We start from the raw sequence: 25,383 nt of genomic DNA on the forward strand, positions 1-25,383 counted from the left end.
CCACCCTCCCACAACACCAACTCCTTTCCCACCTAGAAACAGATATTCTTTGGCTCTTAAATCTCTGCCCCTTTTTAAAACAGGAAAGGCTCTGATATCAGTGACTTAAAATTAAATACATATTCACTGTAAAGAGTTGAAAATACAAATAAATAAAAAGGAGAAATTAAAAATCACTCAAACTACTTGCCAGAGATTACTATCATTAACATTTTTTCACTTACCTGTTTTTTCATTTATAGTATATCTTATCATTCTACATCAATGCACCTTTTTCTATAGCACGAATAATGAATGATTTTTTTTTTTTTAAGTTTGCCCTTTCAACAGAATGGAGGATAAAGGGAAGAGAAAGGAGAAGACAGATTTAGGATGAAGAATCGATAGGCTTGTTGATGGTTTGGGGAGTAAAGGGGAGTCAGGAATGACTCCCAGGACTCTGCCTTGGGAGCCAGGACCTAGTGAAAGCACAAATAGACTTTAGGAATGAGCAGAATATAAAATAGTGAGTTCAGTTCTGGACACTCAATCAGGATTCTTTTGGCTACAAGTAACAGAAAAGCTGACTGGCAGAGGCTTTAACAAGCAGAAGTTTATTTTTCCTTCAAAATAAGAAGTCTGGACACAGATGAATTCAGGGTTGATACAGGGGTGCAACAATGGCATGAAGGACCTAGGCCTCCCTTATTTCTGCTCTAACACCTTAGGGCAGAGTAGTATCTTAAGGTGCTTACTGCATTTCAATATTTTGCTGGTGTCCCAAGCATAAGATTGTCCTGTGAGAGAAGTTTTCTCCTTACATTTCTTTGGGCAAAACTGTATCTTAATGTAAACTCTAGACCAACCACTGGCAAGGCAGAATGGCTTTCAGATCATGAGTCATTCCTGGGCTCAAGGGATTCTGTTGTCTAGGAAGAATGAAGGATGGCTGCTGGGTAGGCATCCAGCAGGGTCTGTCCCAGCTTTGTGAAATTTGAGATATCTATAAGACACCCAAAAGGAGCCATCCAATATGTTGTGGTGCCTTGGAGAGAGAACGGCAGTTGAGCTGTAGAATTGGTAGTCATCATGTACAGAGAAAGCGTGGAGTTATGGGCATGCACGCAATTGCCTACAAAGAATGTGGTGAGGAAAGAGGCAAGACTGAGGGACAGCAGTGAAGAGGGCAGGATAGAAAAATGAGCTCAAGCAAGAGCCTAAACTAAGAGCATAAATGCAAAGAAGAAGGAAAACCAGGAGAGACTGTTATCATAGGGACCGACAGAGATTTTTTGTTTGTTTTTACTTTTTAAGGAAAAGAAAGCTGTCAACAGTGTCACATGCTGCAGAGAGACCAAATAAGACAAAGACTGAACAGTGTCACTTGGATGTGGCAACTGGAGAGTTGCTGGTACTTTGACAAGAGTAACTTGATAGGAGTGGAGACTAGATTACAGAGGACTGAAGAGTGACCAGAGAAGGAAACAGAAATGGCCAGTCTAGGCTTCTATTTCAGGAAGTGTGTCTGTAAAAAAAGAGAGAGATGGGACAGTAGCCAGAGAGGGAATCACTGTGTAGGAGGTAATGTTTTTTGTAGTATTAGGAAAGATGTGAGCATATTTATATGATGAATGAAGAGATGTAATAGGGAAGGAAAAGCTAGATTTAAGAAAGAGAAGGTCTCAGGGTCAGGGAAGGCAGTGATAACAGTGGAATGAAGATGACAACTCAGTCCTCAATAGCATGAGAAAAGACTGAACTCAAAAGATGACAGAAAGACAGAAAATTGTAAAGTCATGTAAACAAATCTCAAAAGAGAAGAGATTTGGGGTAAGACTGAATAATAAAAGTCTCGAAGTGACAGCAAGGATCTTAAAGGATGCCAACAGCACTTCTGGAAAATGAGCAAATTCTATTAAAGATGATCTCAAGCAAAACACTGTCCTGCAGGAGAGCCATGTTTTACTTAGGCAGAGATGGAGAAAAGAAGGTGAGGATATAGAGGAGTTTGATTACAATAGATCGTGGATTCTAGGAAACGCAGAGGAAAGGATTAGAAAAGAAGTCATCAGGAAAGATGAGAGATGGTAGAGACAAAGAACTGCAAAGCTTCATAGGAAGGATGATGACCAAAAGCAGAGGGCTCATGATGGATCACGGCTGGAATGACTGGTACCCATGATCCAACAGAACTCCAACACATGGTCAGTAGTCTTGTAAACTTATATCACAGAATGCTGGAGAAACGTTATCATAGGAGACATTTGAAGAGATGGACACTGTCTTAACAAATGGCTCTGTACCCCCTAATTAATGCTCAGTAAAAAGAAAGCATCCTGTCTCTGGAAAAGAATGTGTGGGGTTGGTTACTGAACAGTAAATTTCCTAAAAAAGAGGGTGTCTTGTTCTCAAGTTAAGCCTCAGACCAGAGAACACATTTATAACAGTTCTTTCCCATTTACTCAACTCACATTATTGAGTTTACACCACATGCCAGTACAATGATAGACTTTTTTTAAATGAACTTAAGACCATCCATACCTTTAAGGAGTTTATAATCTCCACAAATATGTATTCTGAGTTCTAAGAAACTGATTTTAAATGAATTTAAAAGTATGTGGTAGAGTAGTGCTTCTCAAATGTTCATGTGCATACAAACAACCTTGGGATCTTGTTAAAATGCAGATTCTTTTTTCTTTTATTTTACTGAGTTATAGTCAGTTTACAATGTTGTGTCAATTTCCAGTGGAGAGCACAATTTTTCAGTCATACATGAACATACATATATTCATTGTCACATTCTTTTTCACCATGACCTACCACAAAATCTTGTATATATTTCCCTGTGCTATACAATATAAACTTGTTTATCTATTCTATATATACCCGTTAGTATCTACAAATCTCACACTCCCAGTCTGTCCCTTCCTACTCCCCTCCCCCCGGCAACCACAAGTTTGTATTCTATGTCTATGAGTCTGTTTCTGTTTTATATTTAAGTTCATTTGTCTTCTTCTTCTTCTCCTTCTTCTTCTTCTTTTTTTTTTTTAAGATTCCACATATTAGTGATATCATATGGTATTTTTCTTTCTCTTTCTGGCTTATTTCACTAAGAATGACATTCTCTAGGGACATCCATGTTGCTGCAAATGGCATTATGTTGTCATTTTTATGGCTGAATAGTATTCCATTGTATAAACATACCACAACTTCTTTGTCCAGTCATCTGTTGATGGACATTTAGGCTATTTCCATGTCTTGGCTATTGTAAATAGTGCTGCTATGAACGCTGGGGTGCAGGTGTCTTTTTAAAGTAGGGTTCCTTCTGGATATATGCCCAGGAGTGGGATTACTAAGTCATATGGTAAGTCTATTCCTAGTCTTTTGAGGAATCTCCATACTATTTTCCACAGTGGCGGCACCAAACTGCATTCCCACCAGCAGTGTAGGAGGGTTCCCTTTTCTCCATAGCCTCTCTAGCATTTATCACTTGTGGACTTTTGAATGATGGCCATTCTGACTGGTGTGAGGTGATACCTCATTGTAGTGTTGATTTGCATTTCTCTGATAATTAGTGACATTGAGCATTTTTTCAGGTGTGCCTATTGATCTAAAATGCAGATTCTGATTCAGTAGTTCTGACTCAGTGAAGCCTGAGATTCTGCATTTCTAACAACATTCCAGGTGATGTTGATGTTGCTGGTCCATGGACCACACTTGGAGTATTAAGGAGCTAAAGACTCTAGCAAAAAAGATTTCTTGCTTTTCCTTTTTCTGTTTACACTGACCTATAAAGTCCTGAGAATTTTCCCTCTTTTCCTTGTTAACTCTCCTATGCATTCATTTCTTTAATAAAAAAAAAAGGGGGGCTTGAGGTAGAAAACCTTACAAAAGGCCTTTTCTTCTAAGGAACTATTAGCTATACACACTACTTTCATGAGCATGTCAAACATCTATCTTATGTGATTAAATACTTTTGTGGAACCTCTACTATTTCAAACTGGGCACCTAGATATTCAGTAAAAGAGTAAGAGACTAGGAGCAGCAATTAATTCTAGTTATGCCATATGGCAGTATAGAACACTAGCTGGAACCTGGAAATTCAATTTCACAAGAGTCTTACTTATTCTGAATTTTAATCATTAGAGGATCAGCAAACATATGCCTACCAACCTGCTCCATTTACACAAAATTCTAAAGAATAATCACACTGCACACTCAAAAATGATTGGTTTTTCCCAAATGGACTTAAAATTTCTCTCCTACCAGATTCTCAAAATAAAGTAGCTGCTGACAGCTCCAGTTTAATCTCCCTGTTAAATAATATCTTCAAAGAGTTCTTTCAATGAATAGCATTGCTTGCTTTCTTACCATTTTCATTGTCAGCTCACAATTTTGCACAAGTATAATTTTCTCTGGATTCCTCAGCCCTGGGGCTGGTTTGGGTGCTGGCCCTCCTGTCCCTGTGTACTCCCTCCATTGTGTCTGTCACTGCTAAGAGACCCATCCCACCATATTCTCTCCATTTTACTTCCCTCCAGAATGAAGCCATTATTATTTTCAACACATACTCCATACCCTGTCTTCTTAGAGCTAAGATACTTTCATCTCCTGTACATCTAATAATTTCAAGGTAAGGACAGCAAAATCAGTTCTTGTTCCGTGAACTTTTGTCTCTGGTGCTTGAGAGACTATCCTAATATCCTCTGAACATGTTTTAGTGATAACATTTACTGCACCAGGGCCAAAATGATTTTCTGCCACTTTCAATTCTAGTTCAATAAAAGAATAAGAGCTTTGTTTCTAACCTCTGTCATTTTTAATACCATAAAATGGTTTAAAAAATGTAAAATTGAGTTCCATTTCCTACTGGACTACCAATCTCATATTAGCTTTCCTTTTATCAAATTTATGAGAAAAGTTAGAAATTGCCTTTCCTTGAAAAAGATTAAAATTTCCCACTCTCCTGGGCAAAATGTTTGAATTGAATGTCAGCTCTCAATAATTGCTGGTCTAGAAGTTTTAAAGAAGTATGAAAGTTAGATACTTAAAGTTAGTTATGTCAGAAATAACAGACTGGAGGATTACCCCTTCGTCTACCATCATTCTGTAATAATAAGATTATTCCTAGAAAATTATCATCCTAAAAAAATTACAAACATGTTTGTTATATTTCCAAATTGAGGAAGCATGTGGTTTTCTGAAACCACAGTGATTGAGGTCCATGATTTCTGAACTGCAAAGTGAAACAAATAATGCTTTTTGCAACATTACATTATGAAATATTTCAAATATGCATAAAAGGTAAAAGAACACCCACATATACCCACAACCTAGATTCTATGATTCACTTTTGTTGTATTTGTTTTGTCACATATCCATCTCTCTTTTTTGATGCATTCTAAAATAAACTGCAGACTTGGCTATACTCTACCATGAATATATAATTAATTAAACTTCAATATTTATTAAAAGAACTATAGTTCTTTTAAACCAATAATCTTCTGGAATATGCCAATTTCTTGTAGTGGTTTGGCCAAGTAAACTACGCAACCAATTAGAAATTCTATATTCTAAATCCGAATCTTTCCTCAAAAAATAAAAATAGACTTACCATATGATCTAGCAATCCCACTTCTGGGTATATATCTGGAGGGAACTCTAATGCAAAAAGATACATGCACCCCAATATTCATAGCAGCACTGTATACAATAGCCAAGATATGGAACCAACCTAAATGTCCATTGAAAGATGACTGGATAAAGAAGTTGTGGTATATTTATACAATGGAATACTACTCTGCCATAAAAAGCATAAAATAATGCCATTTGCAGCAACATGGATGGACCTAGAGATCATCATTCTAAGTGAAGTAAGCCAGAGAGAGAAAGAAAAATACCCTATGATATCACCCATATGTGGAATCTAAAAAAAAGAGGACACTATGAACTCATCTACAAAACAGAAACAGACTCACAGACTTAGTAAACAATCATGGTTACCAGGGAAAGGGGGTGGGAGGGGATAAATTTGGGAGTTTGAGATTTAGAAATGTTAGCCACTGTATATAAAAATAGATTTAAAAAAAGTTTCTTTTGTATAGCACAGGGAATTATGTTCGATATCTTGTAATAACTTAATAAAAAAATGGAAATGAATATATGTATGTAAATGGGAAATTGTGCTGTACACCAAGAGATTGACACATTGTAACTGACTGTACTTTAATTTATAATTTTTTAAAATTTTTAATAAAGCTAAAGCTCTAAATGTTCTTCAAAACAATGAACCGTACATACATATAAATTTTTAAAATACTTGCAGTATATTGTGTTTATGTATTTACATACAATATATTGTATATGTGCAAATTTTAACAATTCTACCTAATAAAACTGAAAAATGAAAAAAATCCTAATCCTTTGTTAATTCTGTTACTTTGAGTAATTTTTTATATCTCAGTTCTCTCAACAAAGGAACAAAGGCACTTGGTAGACACGGTAGAAGGTCTTGATTACCAAATTGTAAGATGAACCTTGTGGTTAATGGCAGAATTTATAAGCGAGAGACACTCACTAATATAACTAAAAGAAATAGCTAATTGGAGATTACGTGGGCATAAAGTTTTCTGTAAATTATAATGAGAACCTCAACAAGGCTCACAAACTCAAGAGGGAGCTTGAGTTTGAGCAATTAATGATAATGCATCTTATATCAGCCACACTGTATCTACGATAAGACAATTTGAGGCTGGATTATTGAAGACTGGGTTATTCCAAGTGAGAATTCCGTTAACAACACACTAGCATCAAATTGGAATTTTCTTGGCTTTGCAAAGCCTTAGTATTACTGGTTTGTAAACTCCCTATTAATTAACTACAGTAAGAGATGCCACAGGGATAGCTGCCCCTTTCTTAAAGAGCTGTTTGTTCCCCTACGCTGATTTTTTTTCCTTTTGGAAGACTGGCCCTGGAAGGGGCATCCTTTGAAGCCTGAAGAATCAAAGCTGCTGCAAAGCACTGCTGAGAGTTTCGAAAGAAATATGAAGGAACTACATTGGACCTGGGGCGATAGGCTGAGATCTTCCCAAACAGGTCAGCAGTTGGTCTATAAAATATTCCCATTGCCAAGGAGGCGGTGACATCTTGTGTAAATCAAAAACTAAAACCCTAAGATATCTCATTTCCATTTTAAATGCATGGGGGTTAAATATGGATATCTAGCACTAGAGATGTTCCTGTGGGACTGATTTTTTTCCTGTTTTCTCAGAGCCCTTTACTGAGCGTGGTAAGCAGGATGGCATTTCATTATCAACCCTGCTAGCACTGCACTTTGGGGAGACTAGATGAGGCCACACAGTGAGAGAGAAGATTCAGCTTCCAAAGAAGAAATGATTCACGTAGTGTGACTGTTAAAAACCACTTTAGGCCCAACTCATTCTCAACAGAATCATGAAATGAAATAAAATCCCAAGGAAATGAAATTTCCTGCATCATTTTGTAAATTAAAAAAAAAATCATAGTGATACCATAAAAAATCAAATGAAGGTTTCAAGGTTTGGTTGGTAATGCTTGCATTTTCGTACCATTTGGGGAAAAAAGAATGTTATTTGCATTTTGGAGGATGCAACTTAAAAAGAAAACACAAGATCACGGTTAGGAGAATCTTCCACTGAATCGATGTTATCGAAGTTAATGTCAAAACAGAGTTTGGCTCCTGACAGCTGACCCAGTGCTCTTGCATTTCTCTCCCCTTTGCTCTAGTTTCGCAGTAACACAGAAAGTGGATACAGGGTGGATCTATATCAGAAATAAGAGAAAACAGGCAAATTAGAGAAAACCACAATCAAGAAGGCCCCACGCCACAAGTTTCTGGAGATCCACAAATAGATAACACAGAAAGGCATTTTCCCCCCATTAGTTTTCTATAAGGAGAGAAAATAGTACAGCATTGGGACAAAAGACTAGCTCCAGATGAAATGAAACTTAAAATCAAGGCCAAAGTAAACTGGTAAAATGAAGACAGTAATTTCAGATAAATTATCTTTTCACACAATGTATGAATTAAGGGCACCCATTTATAGGCAAATAAAAAAGCTTCTAGTATTAAAAAATTGACACTGAGGATTTTCTGAGACCTTCCAAGACAAATCCATATTGAGTAGATAATAGGAATGTGCCCAGGTGATAATGATGGCTATAATTCTATCAGGAGTAAAGAAAATTTCAGCAACCTAACTAAATGACTGAAGAGCAATACTCAGCATATTATTCTAATGGGTCAGTCCAACCTGAAGGGTGCAAGTTCAGTTACCTGTCTGCCTCCTAGGTCTCATTTCAAGATTCTTTTCGCTCTTGATAGAACATACTATCTGTTTAAAGAGCTCAGTACAGGGAATTTTTAATAAAAAGGTTTGAAAGGAACACATTTATTAATCCAAGCTTTTTTTTTTTAAACCCACTTATTACTTAGCATAAAAATACTAAAAAATTATTATATATCAGTTATTTGTATAAAATATTTATTTTATGGGATGCCCAAAGGGAGAAGCTTCTGATCACTAATACAGCCTAGTAAAAGAAAATAAAAGTGGATCAATTTAATCTTAGAGCTGGTGCTAATTCCAAGATACTTGCACAAGTAAAAGAATAAACAAAATAATCTCCATCATCAAATCAAAAGGAGAGTTATACATTTCAAGGATGATTTGAAAGGACACGAGACTTGCTATGAAAGAGCATATAATAAAATGATCTTCCTTTCCAGGTTAAGCCAAGAAACCAACAGCAGGTAATATATCAGTCCCACCTGAAGAGAATTTCAGACTAAAAGAGCAATAAATATAACCCCTCACTGCCCCAATAAGTTTATCTTCAAAAATCTTTAACACGATTGTGAAATCTCAACATACACTCATTGAAAAACAGAAAACTAGTATAGAAATTTGGTATATAGTTGATCAGCTGAAAGACATGAAATCGTTTTGGGTTTTGTTTTTTTTTTTTTTTGGATTAAGGATGAGAGGCAGAGATAGGACTGAAAAAGGAAGAAATAAATTGTTAACCTTCGAGATGTGGTCAAATTATTGCTCCGTATGATTTTGAGCCTTTTCAGAGCTCTTTAAACTTAGATGGATTGCACAAGTACTTTTTTTTTTTTTGCTATGGATATAAGTAGCAAAATGAACAACAGGTTATGAGCAAATATCTAAATTTGCAAGCAACACAAATGTACCAACAACACATTCCACATTAGTTCTCTTGATAAGCACACTTCATTCCATTGTGTTTTGTTTGGGAGTTTTAAGCTCAATAACCAGCTCTCAGGAAAAGTAAAACTCTCTATGTAATTAATAGTAATGATATTTACAGTACACTACTTTGAAAATTGTGCTTCCAAGAGTTATACTAGACTAACTCCCTGTCTTTCTTCCTATAATACAAAGACATCAGAATGATATATTCTTAAACTAAATCCTGTTTTAAAGCTAAATCCATGTTAAGCTGTAAGAAAAACTTGAAGTTCCCCCAAAAAATTGGAATTATTTTTATGATATTTCTACCAGTGTATCATGTTTCATGCAGAGCTATATGCTAACCACCCACAATGAGACATTTTTAAAGATATTCTTTCAACCTGTACTTTAAATGTCCTGAGTTTTGTGGCTTTTGGGCCATAATCCTGTTACATAAAGTTATTTCTTTATTTCTTTCCATTTCAATATGCTATTAATCTACCTGTCTCATTTTGGAACTCCTTTAACTTTCACAAAAGGAAATAATATTCCAAGTTTGTTTCCATTGGCTCTGGCCTTCACTTCCAACAGTGAGCATAAATGACTAGCTGTTCCAAAACGGGCCATCAAGAGAGAATTTATCCCTACCTCAGTAATAAAAATATTCTATATTGTTCATCCCTTCCCCCATTCTCAATGTATTCTTGCTGTCAGATGGCCTCCCTTGAATCAAACTTCAGAAATGCTCAACTGTTTCTACAAATGCGTAAGAACGCCATCAGATGTCTGAGTGTAGATCATGTCTGCTTCATTCCAGGTGTCTCACATCTGGCGCTGATCCTGCAGTGACCACCGTAATAAAACAGGAGGAGCCTCTGCCTGGCTTTCATCCTAATCATTCTCTAAAGAGCTCAGTGAAAACTTGGATTCAGAATGTGAAAACCGTTAGTTTTTAGGGAGAATGTTTAAATGAGGAAGCAGTTTGAAGAAGAGCAATGAACATCACAGCTCAGGACATCAAATACCACAACAGGATTTCATTTCCTTGGAATCACAGAAATTACCATCCGTTTTCTATTTTGTCTTATATGGAAAACATTATACATCATCGGTAACACTTGTAAGCCAAAAAAAAACCCAACCCCATATGTAGATAGAAATACGGATACGATTTTATTTTTAAGTCTGAGAGGAGAGAGAATAATGAAGCTACTTGTACTGAGAAACAGATGAGCACTTGGAGGAAATCCATGACTTCTGACACAACTATCCTTTCCTGGGGTCAGTGACTCTATGCAACAAAGGTGGCAAATGGCACATAACAGCTATGATGGAGTCAGACGCTTTAATTTACAGCAAGACCACAGCCATGGCAAGCAGCACTGAATTCTGAGCCACCTTAAAAATTAGGGCCAAGCCCCTAGAGTTTACGAAGAATCAGAGGCAGTGCTATTTTCACTTCTCTCCACCCTTTTCATTCTCAGCAGCACCGTGCTGAGGAAAGAATTACAGGGATTCAAGCAAGGACACAAGATAGAGTAGAAAGTTTTGGGGCGGAAATATGTGTATATACGGTATTTATATTTATCTAGTGGCTTTCCCAGATTATCCTGCTAGAGATTTCTTACCTACCTTCCAAATAAACTCTGATGTGCCAAATTAATAATTTTAGATATGTTCCTACTCTCCCCAACAAATCTACCAAACCCTTAACATTTTATTGCTTTAATATGACTAAAGATAAAACTTTTTAAGTGGCTTTCAACAATTCTTTTGATGTTACTTGGCAACTTGCCATATACATTTAACTCTCAAGTTTGATGAGTTCCAAATTTCTTTTCACACCCAGCCTCTGGGAAAGATACAACTTCTACACAAAGAAAGTAAATATGGTTGGCCTTGTACAAGCTTTAATTCTTTGAAACTGGCATCAGTACATATAAGTGCATAATATTGACCAGCCATAAAAGGGGCTACAGAGGCAATGTGTCTATAAAAAGAGGATTCAGCAAAACAAGGGTTACATTAATGGGATGATGATTGAATAGGTAAATGTAAGACAATTTCAAACAGCTTGCCAAAGGGAAGCCTTGTTTTTCCATTTTCTTATACAGTATCTAATTTCTGGCTCCTCATTTCCTCTGTGATCTGATAATTATGAAATTCTAAATAAAGTGTCATCTTTCTTACAACAAATCAATGAACAGAAAGCTCCCATTAACAATGCAGATGTTTCCTAAAATTCCTGCTGGTTATTTCCTGAATGTCTGTCCCACAAACCACACAGCAAATTCTTTGAGAACAAGGAACCCTCTCTACCTCATAACAAATACAGCTTCTATGTGTGCACACATGGATATGAGTGTATGAGTGTGTGTGTATGCATTTAAAAAGAGGACTAAGAAATAATATGTACTGATAACAGCGAGTCACCACAAAAATCACCTTTTATTACCAATTTCAGATTGAAATTAGCCCTTTCCAAATGCTGTGGTACAAATATGGGAAAGGAGAACTCCTATTCATTGTATATTTGTCTCTACAGATGCAGTAAAATTGTTTTTACATTCCTTATCACAGATTTATACCACTAATAGCACCACATACACAATTATAGTTTGGGCATCCCTCTCCCTATAACATAATTTAAAATAATTCCACCTTTATTCCTCATGTCATCCTTATAATAATCCTATAGTATAAAGGTCAACTTTGTATTAAAAAAATAAAAAATTCTATGGATTATGAACTAACAGGTACACAACTAAGCCTAAATTTATCTAAATAAAGTAACATTACAGGGAAGTTTGTTTTAAACACTCTTTCAGGCTAATAAAAATTATAGATATTCTTACTTTTGCAAAAAGCTTCCATCTTCTGCATTCTGTTTGTTTCAATTATTTAGGGCAACCCAGGCTGATAATTACACAGTCCCCAGTTGCTGAGTAAAAGTGATGCTTAATTAGCCAGCAGGAAAGATCGATTAAGATCCAGCAGGGCATCTTGTGAGGTTCTCTCACATTCCTGGAGGGAATATATTCTGGCTGTGCCCTTCGAAAGGATAAAACTCTCAGCTTCTAAGGAGTTTCAATGAAGTTTCTAAAGTAGATGCCAAGATCGGTCAGCCACACAAATTAAATTCCAGTCATAACCCTGTAGATGTTCTCCCTTTTACTAAGAGTACTCAGTTCAAACATTCTGAATCACATGGCCACCAGGTTGGAAAAGGCTTAAAATAACACTCACTTATCCCCAACTCTCATTCAGTTAATTCAGTTACCACATTTTGAGCAAGAAGTGATTAGGAAATAAATTGTAAAGGAAAATTTTTATTTCTTCCTCTCCCAAGTAAGTGTATGTATCTGTCAGGTGCTCACATTCTAAAAGGCACAAATTAGGTCAGGGCCTTTAATTAAAAAAAAAATTAGTGAGCATGATATTCCAACCAGTCTGAGACTAAAACATCCTAATATGGTCATAGGAAAAGTATGGTTTAAGTTTTCTATTAGGGAAGGAGATTTGGATGTAAACCAGGAATAAAAATCATAATGAAAATTAATTATCTCATGTGGCTTAACATCCTCCCTTTTAGTAAATTGGACAAGCACAAATACTTAGCTTTTCACACATTTGCAAAAGTGTTCAATAAAGAACAACATAACAATCCAGAGCTAAAAGCAGAATAATTTTCTTAACATACATAGTTATCAAAATTTTCTATTTTGGTAAACTACCCAACTATGCCTGCCTCACTTTAATTCAATTCAGTAAACATTTATTAAGCCTCTACCAAGTGTAAAGAACTATGATGGATATGTCTTACCTTGCTAATTTATATACTGAAGTAGACTTTACTGATTATAAACTGTTTTAAAGCTTATAAAGAAGAATAATGGAACTGGTTGATACAAACCTAGCTCTGATTTGCTGAAAGCCCCGTAGGATATGGTCTCTGTGGTCTCTTGCATCAGCACTGAGGTTCTCATTCCGCAAACCTTCTGCCAGGAAATCCTCAGCATCTAAAAGAAAGGGAAAGTTGATCAATGAAAAAGAAAAAATACTAAGGAAGAAAGAGAAAATCTGAAAGACTAAGAAATAGGTATTACTTTCTCTTTAAAAATGTTAAAGTTGCAGAACAATGTGAATGTAATTAACGCACACTTAAAAATGGTTAAAATAGTAAATTATATGTTATGTATATTTCGCCAGAATAAAAAGTAAGTAAAACTCTACATATGCCTGTAGGTGACACTTTCTAATAATCCAAGAACTTTCGACGAATTTAGAAAGCTAATACATATATTAACCACAAAAATAACTATTTTCTAAACCATCTTAAAAAAACAGTTAAATGTTAATTATCACTGATGGCAGAGGATGGACTGTCAGTTTCATAAACATATAAACATTACAAACAAGTCATAGTGGGTCACAGGCCAATAGAAGCTAGAGAGAAATGTCAATAAATAGAACTTAAATTTAAAACAGAGCTGAACTGAAAAATCAAGAACAAAAAGAGCAGGCATTCAAAGAAGAAAACTAATTAGCAGATGCATCACCAATGAAAATGACAGTGCAACCAACTGAAGGAACCCACATGGAAAAGAAAAAACATACCCAAGAGAAGAAAACTGCAATTAGGGTGAGAATACACTACAAAATAGGGATCTGATAGAAATATATAATACGAAACAAATCATGTTATATTGAAAGAAACTGGGGAGGCATCTACAAATTTTTCAAAGACAAAAATACACTGATACTGACTATAATTGCTAGAAATGCTAATTACATACTCTATTATGCATAAAAGGGTTATCATCCCTAAAATGTATATAAATAATATAGTTAAAAGTTTCCATCTCCAAAAATAGTGCCTGTAATATGAAACTGTTAGATATACTACCAAAATAATGTTATGAATTTATATAACATTTGGGTTACATAGGACACTTAAAATTTTGTTTTACATTCATACCATTCAACACCATCAAACAAAAAAAATCCTAGATAGTCATCACCAGAACTTTTGATGAAGTACAAAGTTCTGGAAATAAAATTTCACAGAGGACCACCATCAGCTTCCAAGACCTGCATCACATCTATTGCATATGTCATTTAATAGGTTCCGCCAAAGTCTTCCAGAGACTAAAGAATGAGAAAATGAGAAGTTGAATTAAAAGGTAAAAAATAAATGCTAGCTAAAATTAAATTAATGTAGTACACCATATTAATAGGATAAAGGACCAAGACCACACGATAATCCCAACAGGTGGAAAAAAAGCTTTAGACAAAATTCCACAGCCCTTCATGATTTTAAACAAACAAACAAGAAAATAAACATTCAACAAACTAGAAATAGAAGGAAATTTCCTTAGCCTGACAAAGATCATCTACCAAAACCCCACTAATGTCACATTTAACAGTGTGTGAAAATTAATAAACAGTATCTGCATTTTAAATAAAGTCAGGATGCCAGAAGAGGGAGCTCTCATTCCCTCCCCATTGATGTCAATTGCAGACCCAACAGGAAGAGATGTACCTTTGCATCTCCAACAAGAAGAAGGTTGGCACTTTACTACCCAGCAGGAGGAAGGAAAAATTTCTCCTTGCCCAGCAAGAGCGCACCCAATGAGAGACTGTTACACAACTCAGCTAATGAAAAGCTCCCAGTTTCCTCCAATGAACTCTTTGTTTATAACAGCCCCTCCTAACTCCTCCTTCTCCTCTATAAAAGAAAGTTCCTCTCTTCTATTCTCTAGACTTGCCTGTGGATCATCACAGACTGCATGCTCTGAATTAAGTCTTTGTTGTTCCCAAATAACCCCATTTTGCTGGTAAAATAACTGGTTGTTTTATTGTTTTAGGTCAACAAGTGAAAGACTGCTATCCCCTATTCCTAAGATTAGCAACAAGACAAGATGTCTAATCTCACCACTTATACTCAACATTGTACTGGGGCTAGCCAGGGCAATTGTGCAAGAAAATGAAATTAAAAGAGTCCAGATTAGAAAGGAAGAAATAAAACTATCTCTACTTGCAGATGATACAATCTTGTATATAGAAAACCCCAAGGAATCCACCAAAAAACTATTAGAATTAATAAATGAGTTCAGTAAGTTTGCAGGATATAAGATTAATATACAAAAATCAGTTGTATTTCTATATAATAGCAATGAACAAACCAAAATTAAATCAGGAAAATACCTTTTAAGAAAACATTCCAATTAAGAAAACAGGATTAAACACTTAGGAATAAATTTAACAAAAGAAGCACAAAACTTAAACTCTGAAAACTACAAAATATTACTGAAAGAAGTTAAAGACCTAAGTAAATGGAAAGACATCCTATGTTCATATATAAGACTTACTACTGTTAATATGGCAGTATTCCTCCAATTGATCTAAATCAATGTGATCTCTATAAAAATCTGAGCTGGCTTTTTTTGCAGAAACTGACAAGCTGATCCTATAATTCATTTGGAAATCCAAGGAACCCAGAATAGCCAAAACAATTTTGAAAAAGAAGGATAAATTTGGAGGATTCACAGATTTTCTGATTTCAAAACTTACTACAAAGCTACAGTAACCAAGACAATATGGTACTGGCATAAAGATAGACACATAGTTCAAAGGAACAGAATTGGGAATTCAGAAGTAAACCCTCATATTTATAGTCAATAAATTTTTGATACAGATGCCAAGACAATTCAATGGAAAAGAATAAAACTATAAAAGTGTCAGAAGAAAACAGGCATAAATCCTTGTGGCCTTGGGTTAATAATAGTTTCTTAGGTATGATGCCAAAAGAAAAAATAAATTGGACATCAAAAATGAAAAAACAGTGTGCTCCAAAGGATGTCATCAAGAAAGTGAAAAGATAACCCATAGAATGGGAGAAAATTTTTGCAAATCATACATCTGATGAGACTTATATGTAGAATATATAAAAAGCTCTTACAACTCAATAATAGAAAGACAAATAACCCAATTTTAAAACAAGTAAAGGATCTAAATAGACATTTATCTAAGGAAGATATACAAATGACCAATAAACACATAAAAAGATGCTCAACATCAGCTGTCATCAGGAAAATGAAAATCAAAACCACAATGAGGTACCACTTCACATCCACTAGGATGGTGACAGTCAAAAAGATGGACAGTAATGAGTGTTGTCAAAGATGCAGAGAAATTAAAATCCTAACACACTGCTAGTGGCAATGTAAAATGGTGCTGCCACTTTGTAAAAGTCTGGAATTTCCTCAAAAGGTTAAACAGAGAGTTACCATGTGACCTAGCAATTCCACTACTAGATATACACCCAAAAGAAATGAAAACAGGAGTTCAAACAAAAACTTGTACACAAATGTTCATAGTAGCATTATTCTTAATAGCCAATATGTGGACAAAACCCAAATATCCATCAACCGATGAAGAGACAAATAAAAGAAACTAAAAATAATCTATACAATGGAATATTACTCAGCAATGAAAAATAAAATGCTGATACATGCTACAATACAAATAAATCTCTGAAATAATTTCACCAACCAAAAGAAAGCAGTCACAAAGGCCACATATTGTCTAATTCCATTCACATGAAATATACAGAATAGGCAAAATCTATAGAAAAAGAAAGCAGATTAGTGGATGCCTAGGGCTGTGGGAGGGAGGAGGCAGATTGGAGAATGCAGGCTAAAGGGGTTCAAGTTTTCTTTGGGAATGATGAAAATGTTCTAAAATTTACTGTGGTGATGATTGCACAACTCTGGGAATACTATACTAAAAGCCATTGGTTCAGTATGCTTTAAATGGGTAGGTTGTGTGGTACAGGAACTATATCTCAATGAAGCTGTTAAAAAATATAAATGAATGAATGAATGACAACATTTAAACATATCCTTCTGAACTTTCAAAACTGAAGGAAAATGAAAACATCCCTCAAGCATACCAATAGAAAAAAGTAAGTAGTCTACAAAATAACAGAGTCAAAGTGGCCTCTCCACAAAATAAGCACCAGAAAATGAAAGTTTTATAGCATTTTTAAAGGAAAAATACTGTGCTAAAGAATTCTAAACATACTCAATATGTTGGTTATATAATATGAAGGAGAACAACAAAATATTTTCAAACTCTGAATTTCTACCACCTACATTCTTCCCCAAGGAAATCTTTTCAAGGATATAATGATCAACAGAGAGAAAGAGGTGGTGATGAAATTCAAAACAGTAAAATAAGTTAAATCTAGATAATTGTGGTTAAATATGCTTTAAAACTTCTATTTTAAAGTAATTCTTAAGACATTTATAAAAAAAATGTAATAAGCATCTGAATCTCAGTTAGGAAAGGAATAGAGAGGAAGAAAAACATGCTAAATTACCCATTTTCATAGGGCTAATGGGTACTATTCCATTCTTGATGATGCTAATTAAAGTAAATGGGTTCAACTATGATTTTTCAAAACACTAATGTAATAAAAGTAGAACAAAATATTTTTATTACTCAATATACTAAAATATAGAAAAAAATAAAGTAGCATAAAAATAAAACTCATAAAATGATATTCACTGATCACAATAATTGTGAAAAGTTAGACTCCTCTATTAAGAGTAAGCTACAAGGATATATTGTACAGCAAAGGGAACACAGACAACATTTTATAATAACTATAAATGGGGTTAATCTATAAAAATTTTGAATCACTATGTTGTACACCTGAAACTAATATAATATTATAAATCAACTATTCCTCAATAAAAAAAGAAGAAAAAAGTTAACAGAAACAAGTGAAAAAGAGAAAAGCAAAGTCAGACTATGTCAAAAGATACAATTAATTTAATTACTGTTTAAGAGATACTCACCTGAAACAAAGTGAAGCTGAAGTTAAAAAAAGAGAGGTGTGCAAAAACTCCTAAGCAAATTTTCTTAAAAAGAATAGCAATAATTCACATCAAAGTTGAACTCAAACAGGCCAACAGAGTCATTTTATTTTATGTAAGGTTCAATCCACAATAGAAATGACCTGTTATGTGCTAAATGGCACAGTACAAAAATATATACAGTGAAAACTGAGAAATTTAAGTAGAAATTACTGAAAAAACAATTGTAATGTTACTACTAGTCTCTGATAGATCAAGTGGACAAAAATATATAATTATTATACAGGGCAGTTATGTCCAATAGAAATAAAATAATTACGCATGTAATTTAAAATTCTCTAGTAACCTCTTTCAAAAGGTATCCAAAAAAGAGATGAAATTAATTTTAGTAATATTTATTTTATTTAACTCAATAGATCCAAAATCGTATCATTTTAATATGCAATGAACATAAAAATTATTATTGAAATATTTTACCTGTTTTTGCATTAAATCTTTAAGACCCTATGTGCATTTTATACTTAACAACACATATCAGTTCAAACTAGCCACATTTCAAATGTACAATAACCACATGTGGAGAGTGGTTACTATATTGGATAGTGCAGATATAGAGGATTTAAGCAATATAATTAATAGGATAGATAACAGAAGTGAAATAACTATGTAACCTAAAAATAAAATGCACCCTTTACAGCTGGCATGGAAAATTTATGAAAATTGATTAAACACTGGATTACAAAAAACCAGTAATTTCTTAAAAACTAAATTAGAAAGATCTTATTATATGACCATAACAAAATAAAATCAGAACTTAATATTAAAAAAAGATATACAAATCTCTCCACACTTAGAAGCTGAAAATACACTCCTACATATTCTGTGGGCCAAAGAGGAAACTCAAAACTATAATTACCGCCTATTGAGAAAATATCCTGTGTAAAATATTATAAGATGTGACCAGCACTGCCAGTGACAAATTCACAGACTTCAATATTTCCAATATTAAACAAGAAAGAATGAAAAGAAATACAGTAAATGCTAAATTCAAAAAATCAGAAAAGAGCAATAAAACCAGTCTGTGGAAAAGAAGAGGAAGGAAACAATAAAGATATAAGCAGAATTAGTAAGTCAGAACAGTGGTTGTCTAACAGTACTCTCTGGAGTCATAAGTGTCTGATAAGAAAGAGGAGTTGGGGGTGGTGGTCAAGTGATTGAGACTCTGGGAAACTCCCTTCCTTCCCCTTACTCCCCTTTGCTTTAATCACAAGTGCTTGGCTTTTATCTATTTATACACTGGGATTTCACATAAGATTTTAATTTTGAAAAGGGTTCCATTGCACGATTTAGTGGTTAAAAACCACTGAACTTGAAAATGGTGAGAAAAATATATGTAAGAGCTGGGATTTTTCAGAGGTGAGGAAGAAATCCAATAAATTGATAAACCATTAGCAAATGCAATCAAGGAAAAAAGAAAGTACAAATATACATAAATGAGGCAGAAGAAAAAGAAGATAATAGAAAAAAATGTAAAGATAATGAAATATTCGATAAAGTTGGTGAGATTTCAAGTTATTTTAATTTTCTTCTTTGTGCTTTTATGTATATTTAAATTTTACGATAGTGGTTATCATTTTTACCCATTTAAAAGATTATTTTTAAAAATAAAATGCTATGTAAATAAAATAAAATACCGTATAAATAAGTGTGAAAATCTCAATGAAAACTTCTGAGAAAAATAACTTAATTTTTAAGTTCTAAAACTGAACTTCACTGAGAAATGGAAACCTTGATTCCTGAAGAGGCTAATAACCAAGAGACAAGAAAAGTTTGCTAAAAATGTTTTTTAAAAAAGTTCAGATTTGAATATTTTTATAAATTTTTCAAACTTTTAAGTAATAAATAATTCTCATTCTATATAAACTATTTCAGAGCATAGAAAAAGAGAAAGTTCTCAAATCATTTGGTGTAAGATAGCACAACCACAGTTCTAGAAGAACATAAAAATGAATCATTTTAAAGTTAGTACAGATACAAAAAACCTAAATAAAATACCATCAAACCTAGCAGTATATTGAAAGAATAATATAGTTTATCCTGGGAATATAAAAACATTTCAATATGATTCATGTATTACTTTTTATTTAATAGGTTAAAAGAGAAGTCTATATAAGCCTCTTGACAAATGATAAAACCTCTTCTGATGATACTTATTATCTATTTGGGACAAAACTATATTATATAGAGAAGTAAAAGAATACCTTCTTAACCTAAGGAATATTTATGTCACAAACTAGCACCATATTTGTGGCTGAAAAACTAAAGTCATTGTTATGAAAGGCTGTTTTGCCAGCTACTCCCGCTGTCAATTAACATTATTCTGGAGGTTCTAGACAAAAAGGAGCCTTAGAAGGAAAAAAATGTCATTAGGTGCAGGTATTGTGGAGTGGCGGGGGAACACCCTTAGGCAAAAAGCTTAGTGGACTGTGGGAAAACATCAAATGCTATCAACTTACATAAACTTGGGAGTCTCAGAAGAAGAGCAAAACAAGGATAGGACAGAAAATATACCAGAAGAAATAATGGTCAATATTTTCCCAAATTTGGTGAAAAATGTCAATTTACAGATTCAAGAAGCTCAGTGGACCTCAAGCAAGATAAATATAAAGAAAATTAAACACAGACAACTTATAGTCAAACTGCTGAAAACCAAAGATAAAGAGAAGAATTTCAAAAAACTAAAAATAGATTTACCATATGATTCAGCAATCCTACTCCTGGGCATATATCCAAGGGGAGCTCTAATTCGAAAAGATACATGCACCCCAATGTTCATAGCAGCACTATTTACAATAGCCACGACATGGAAACAACCTAAATGTCCATCAACAGATGACTGGATAAAGAAGTTGTGGTATATTTATTCAATGGAATACCACTAAGCCATAAAAAATAAAATAAAATAATGCCATTGCAGCAATGTGGATGGAACTGGAGATCATCATTCTAAGTGAAGTAAGCCAGAAAGAGAAAGAAAAACACTATACGATATCACATGCTGTCACTCATATGTGGAATCCAAAAAAAAAAAAAAACCCAAAAAAGACACAAATGAACTTATTTACAAAACAAAAACAGATGCACAGACATAGGAAACAAACTTATGTTTACCAGGAGGAAAAGGGATGGGAAGGGATAAATTGGGAGTTCAAGATTTGTGGATACTACCTACTATATATAAAATAGATAAACAAGTTTCTTCTGTATAGCACAGGGAACTATATTCAATATCTTGTAGTAACCTATAATGAAAAATATTAAAACAAATATTAAAATATTAAAACAAAATATTAAAACAAATATGTATGTATATGTATGACTGAAACATTATGCTGTACACCAGAAAGTGACACAATATTGTAAACTGACTATACTACAATTTACAGCACAATGATTTGACTGACATACATCATGAAATGGTTACCACAATAAGATTAGTGAAACTCCATTATCTCATGTAGGTACAAAATTAAAGAAATAAAATTTTTTCCTTGTGATACGAACTCTAAGGATTTACTCTCTTAACAACTTTCACATTTAATGTATAGCAGTGTTAATTATATTTATCATGTTTTACATTACATTCCTAGTACTCATTTATCTTACAGCTGGAGGCCTGTACATTTTGATTATCTTCATTCAATTCCCCCTCCCCCAACTCTCCACCTCTGATAACTGCAAATCTGATCTCTTTTTCTATCAGTTTATTTGTTTGTTTTTGAAGTATAATTGACCTACAACACTATGTTAGTTCCTGGTATACAACACAGTGATTTGAAATTCTATACATTTCAAAATGATCACCATGAAGTCTAGTTACCATCTGTCACCATACTAAGATATTACAAAATTACCGGTTACATTGCCCACACTGAACATTTCATACTCATGACTCATTTATTTTGTAACTGGAAGTTTGTACCTCTTAATCACCCTCACCTATTTCTCTCCTCCTCCCACCTTCCTCCTCTCTGGCTACCACCTGTTTGTTCTCTATATCTATGACTCTGTTTCTGTTTAATTATGTTTGTTCACTTGTTTTGTTTTTTAGATTCTACATATAACTGAAATCATACAATTTTTGTCTTTCTCTGACTTATTTCACTTAGCATAATATCCTCAAGGGCATCCTTGTCTTGTTCCTGATCTCAGAGGACATGCTTTCAGCTTTTCATCATTATCAGTATTATGTATGCTGTAGGCATCTCATATATGGCCTTTATTATGTTAAGGTATGTTCTCTCCATACCCACTTGTTGAGAGTTTTTAACATAAATGGATGTTGATTTTGTCAAAATCTTTTTCTGCAATTATTGAGATGATCACATGATTTTTATTCTTCAATTTGTTATTGTGGTGTACCACACTGATTGATTTGTGAATATTGAACCATCCTTGCATCCTTGGGATTAATCCCACTTGATCATGGTGTATGATCCTTTGAATGTATAGTTGATTTAGTTTGCTAATATTTTGTTGAGAATTTTTGCAACTATGTTCATCAGTGATGCTGGCCTGAAATTTTCTTTTTTTGTAATATCTTTGTCTAGTTTTGGTATCAGGTGATGCTAGTCACCTAGAATGAGTTCAGAAGCATTCTTTCCTCTGAAATTTTTTGGAATAGTTTGAGAAGAGTAGCTGTTAACCCTTCTCTAATGTTCGGTAGAGTTCACCTGTAAAGCCATCTGGTCCTGGACTTTTATTTCTTGGGAGTTTTTAAAATATTAATTCAACTTTATTACTGGTAATTGGTCTGTTCACGTTTTGTATTTCTTCCTGATTCAATCTTGGGAGATTGCATATTTCTAGGAATTTGTCCGTTTCTTCTAGGTTGTCCATTTTACTGGCATATAATTGTTCATAGTAATCTACAAGAGAAATACTTTAAATATAAAGACACAGGGTCACACAGGTACCTCTTGTCTGTGTGGCCCACTGTTGCCTACAGCAACGTACCCTAATAAATTCCTTTTCAAAAAATAAAGACACAGGCTGAAAAATAGGAAATTACACTGTATGCAAATAGTAAGCATAACAAAGATGGCATGGCTATATTAATGTCTGACAAAGTAGACTTCAGGACATGGAATATTACCAGAGATAAGGAGGGATATTTCATAATGATAAAAGGGCCAAAACATCAGGAAAATAGAATTATAAACGTGTATTCACATAATAATATAGCTTAAAAATACTTGAAGCAAATTCCAACAGAACTAACGTGAGAAAACGACATATCTACAATCACAGTTGGGGATTTTACTACCCTCTCTCACAAATTAATAGAACCTAAACAAATAAGCAGCAAAGAAGGACCTGAACAACATTATCAACCATTTTGATCTAATTAACATTCACAGAATGCTATGTCCAACAACTGCAGAATATACATTTTTCAAGTGCACATGAAATGTTCACTAAAAGATACCTTATCTAGGCCATAAAATAGTCTTATAAATGCCAAAAGTCTAAAATCTTAAAGTATGTTCCCTGACCACAAAGGAATTAAGTTAGAAATTAATAACAATGAAATATCTAAAAAGCCTCAACAATTTGAAATAACGTAAATCAAAGAGGAAGTATTCTTCTTTAAATAAACTGAATGATTGTAAAATACCATATCCAAAATTGTAGGACACAGCTAATTCCATGCTTAAGGGAAATGTACAGCTTTAAATGCTTATGTTAGAAAAGAAAGGTTTCAAATCAATTATCTAAGTTTTCATCTTAAGAATTAGAAAAAGAAGAACAAATTAAACCCCAAGCATGAAAGAGAAAATAATAAAGATAAGAGGAGAAATCAATAGAAAGCAGAAAAAAATTGGTTCTCTTAAAAGACCAATAAATTTGATAAGCTCCTAGAGATTTTTATCAAGATTCATAAAACGAAAAAAGAGAAAATCCAAATTACCAATATCAGATTGAGAGGGGGAAAGGAAAAAAGATATTTCTCAGACTTTAGAAAATAAACACAAACAGATTTACCTTTCCCTCTAATAAAAAAGGTATTGCTACTCATTCTAGAAAAACTGGAAATAAAGAAATTGACTAAGGAAGAAAATTACAATTACTTGTATATAATCTCACAACTCTTTCAGTTTTTATTTTATGCTGACATTACCTTTTTATTTTCATTTACAAAAATGAGATATTAAACGTTCTGAATTTTTCCACTTAACACTGGTTATTGGTTTTATCATAGATCAGATAATGAAATATTACATAGCCAATTAAAAATAATATTCATGAAGAAAATTTTAAGGAATTCAAAAATTCTCACAGCATATTTTTAACACAATACTGAAGGAGAAGAGGATGAGGAAAGAGAAGAAGAAGGAGGAGGAGGAGAAAGGGAAGAGAAGAGGAAGAGGATGCAGGACGAAGGAGGATGAGAAAAGCTGAAGGACTGACATTACTCAAAGACTTACTATAATGCTACAGTGATCAAGACAGAGTAGCATTATTGAAAGAACAGACACAGATTAATGGAACAGAACAGAAAACACAGAAATAGACCCATACAAACATAGTTAATTGATCTTTGACACAGGAGCAGAGGGAATTCAATGGAGAGAGGGTAGTCTTTTTAACAAATGGTACTGGAACAACTAAACATCCATATGCAAATAAATAAATAAATAAATAGAATGACACAGCTCTCACATTTCACAAAAACTAACTCAAAGTATATCACAGACCTAAATGTAAAACACAAAACTATTAAAACCTTAGAAGATAACACAGGAGAAAACCTAGGTGATCTTGTGTTTGGCAGTAAGTTTTTCGTTACAACACCAAAAGCATAATCCATGAAATAATTAAGTTAGACTTCATTAAAATAGAAAATTTCTGTTCTGCAAAGGACAATATTAAGGGAATGAAAAGAGAAGCCACAGACTGGTAGAAAATCTTTACCAAACATGTGTCTGATAAAGGACTTGTATCTAAAATACTCAAAGAACTCTTAAAACTCAACAGTAAGAACACAAACAATCCAATTTAAAAATGGACAAAAGATATGAAAAGACTTCTCACCAAAGAAGATATCTGGATGACAAATAAGCACATGAAAAGATACTCAGCATCGTATGTCATAAGGGAACTGCAAATTAAAACAACAATGAGATATCAATGTGTACCTATTAGAACAATAAATTACAAAAAATACCAATACAATACCAATGGCTGGAAAAATGTGGAGCAACTGGAACTCTCAATCATTGCTG

The 25,383-nt window shown here is 33.8% G+C and overlaps 1 protein-coding gene across 1 annotated transcript in view; it reads right to left on the bottom strand.

The window, feature by feature from the left end:
• Nucleotides 1-25,383, bottom strand: part of SKAP1 (src kinase associated phosphoprotein 1) — a 255,383-nt gene that overhangs the window by 209,906 nt on the left and 20,094 nt on the right. Inside the window, exon 2 of the mRNA XM_074342968.1 lies at nt 13,129-13,234. Within this exon, the coding sequence (XP_074199069.1) occupies nt 13,129-13,234 (106 nt within the window). The remainder of the gene's footprint in view (nt 1-13,128; nt 13,235-25,383) is intronic.

The sequence above is a fragment of the Camelus bactrianus genome, chromosome 16 (assembly GCF_048773025.1).
Source record: "Camelus bactrianus isolate YW-2024 breed Bactrian camel chromosome 16, ASM4877302v1, whole genome shotgun sequence".
In the NCBI taxonomy this organism is placed as follows: Eukaryota; Metazoa; Chordata; class Mammalia; order Artiodactyla; family Camelidae; genus Camelus; species Camelus bactrianus.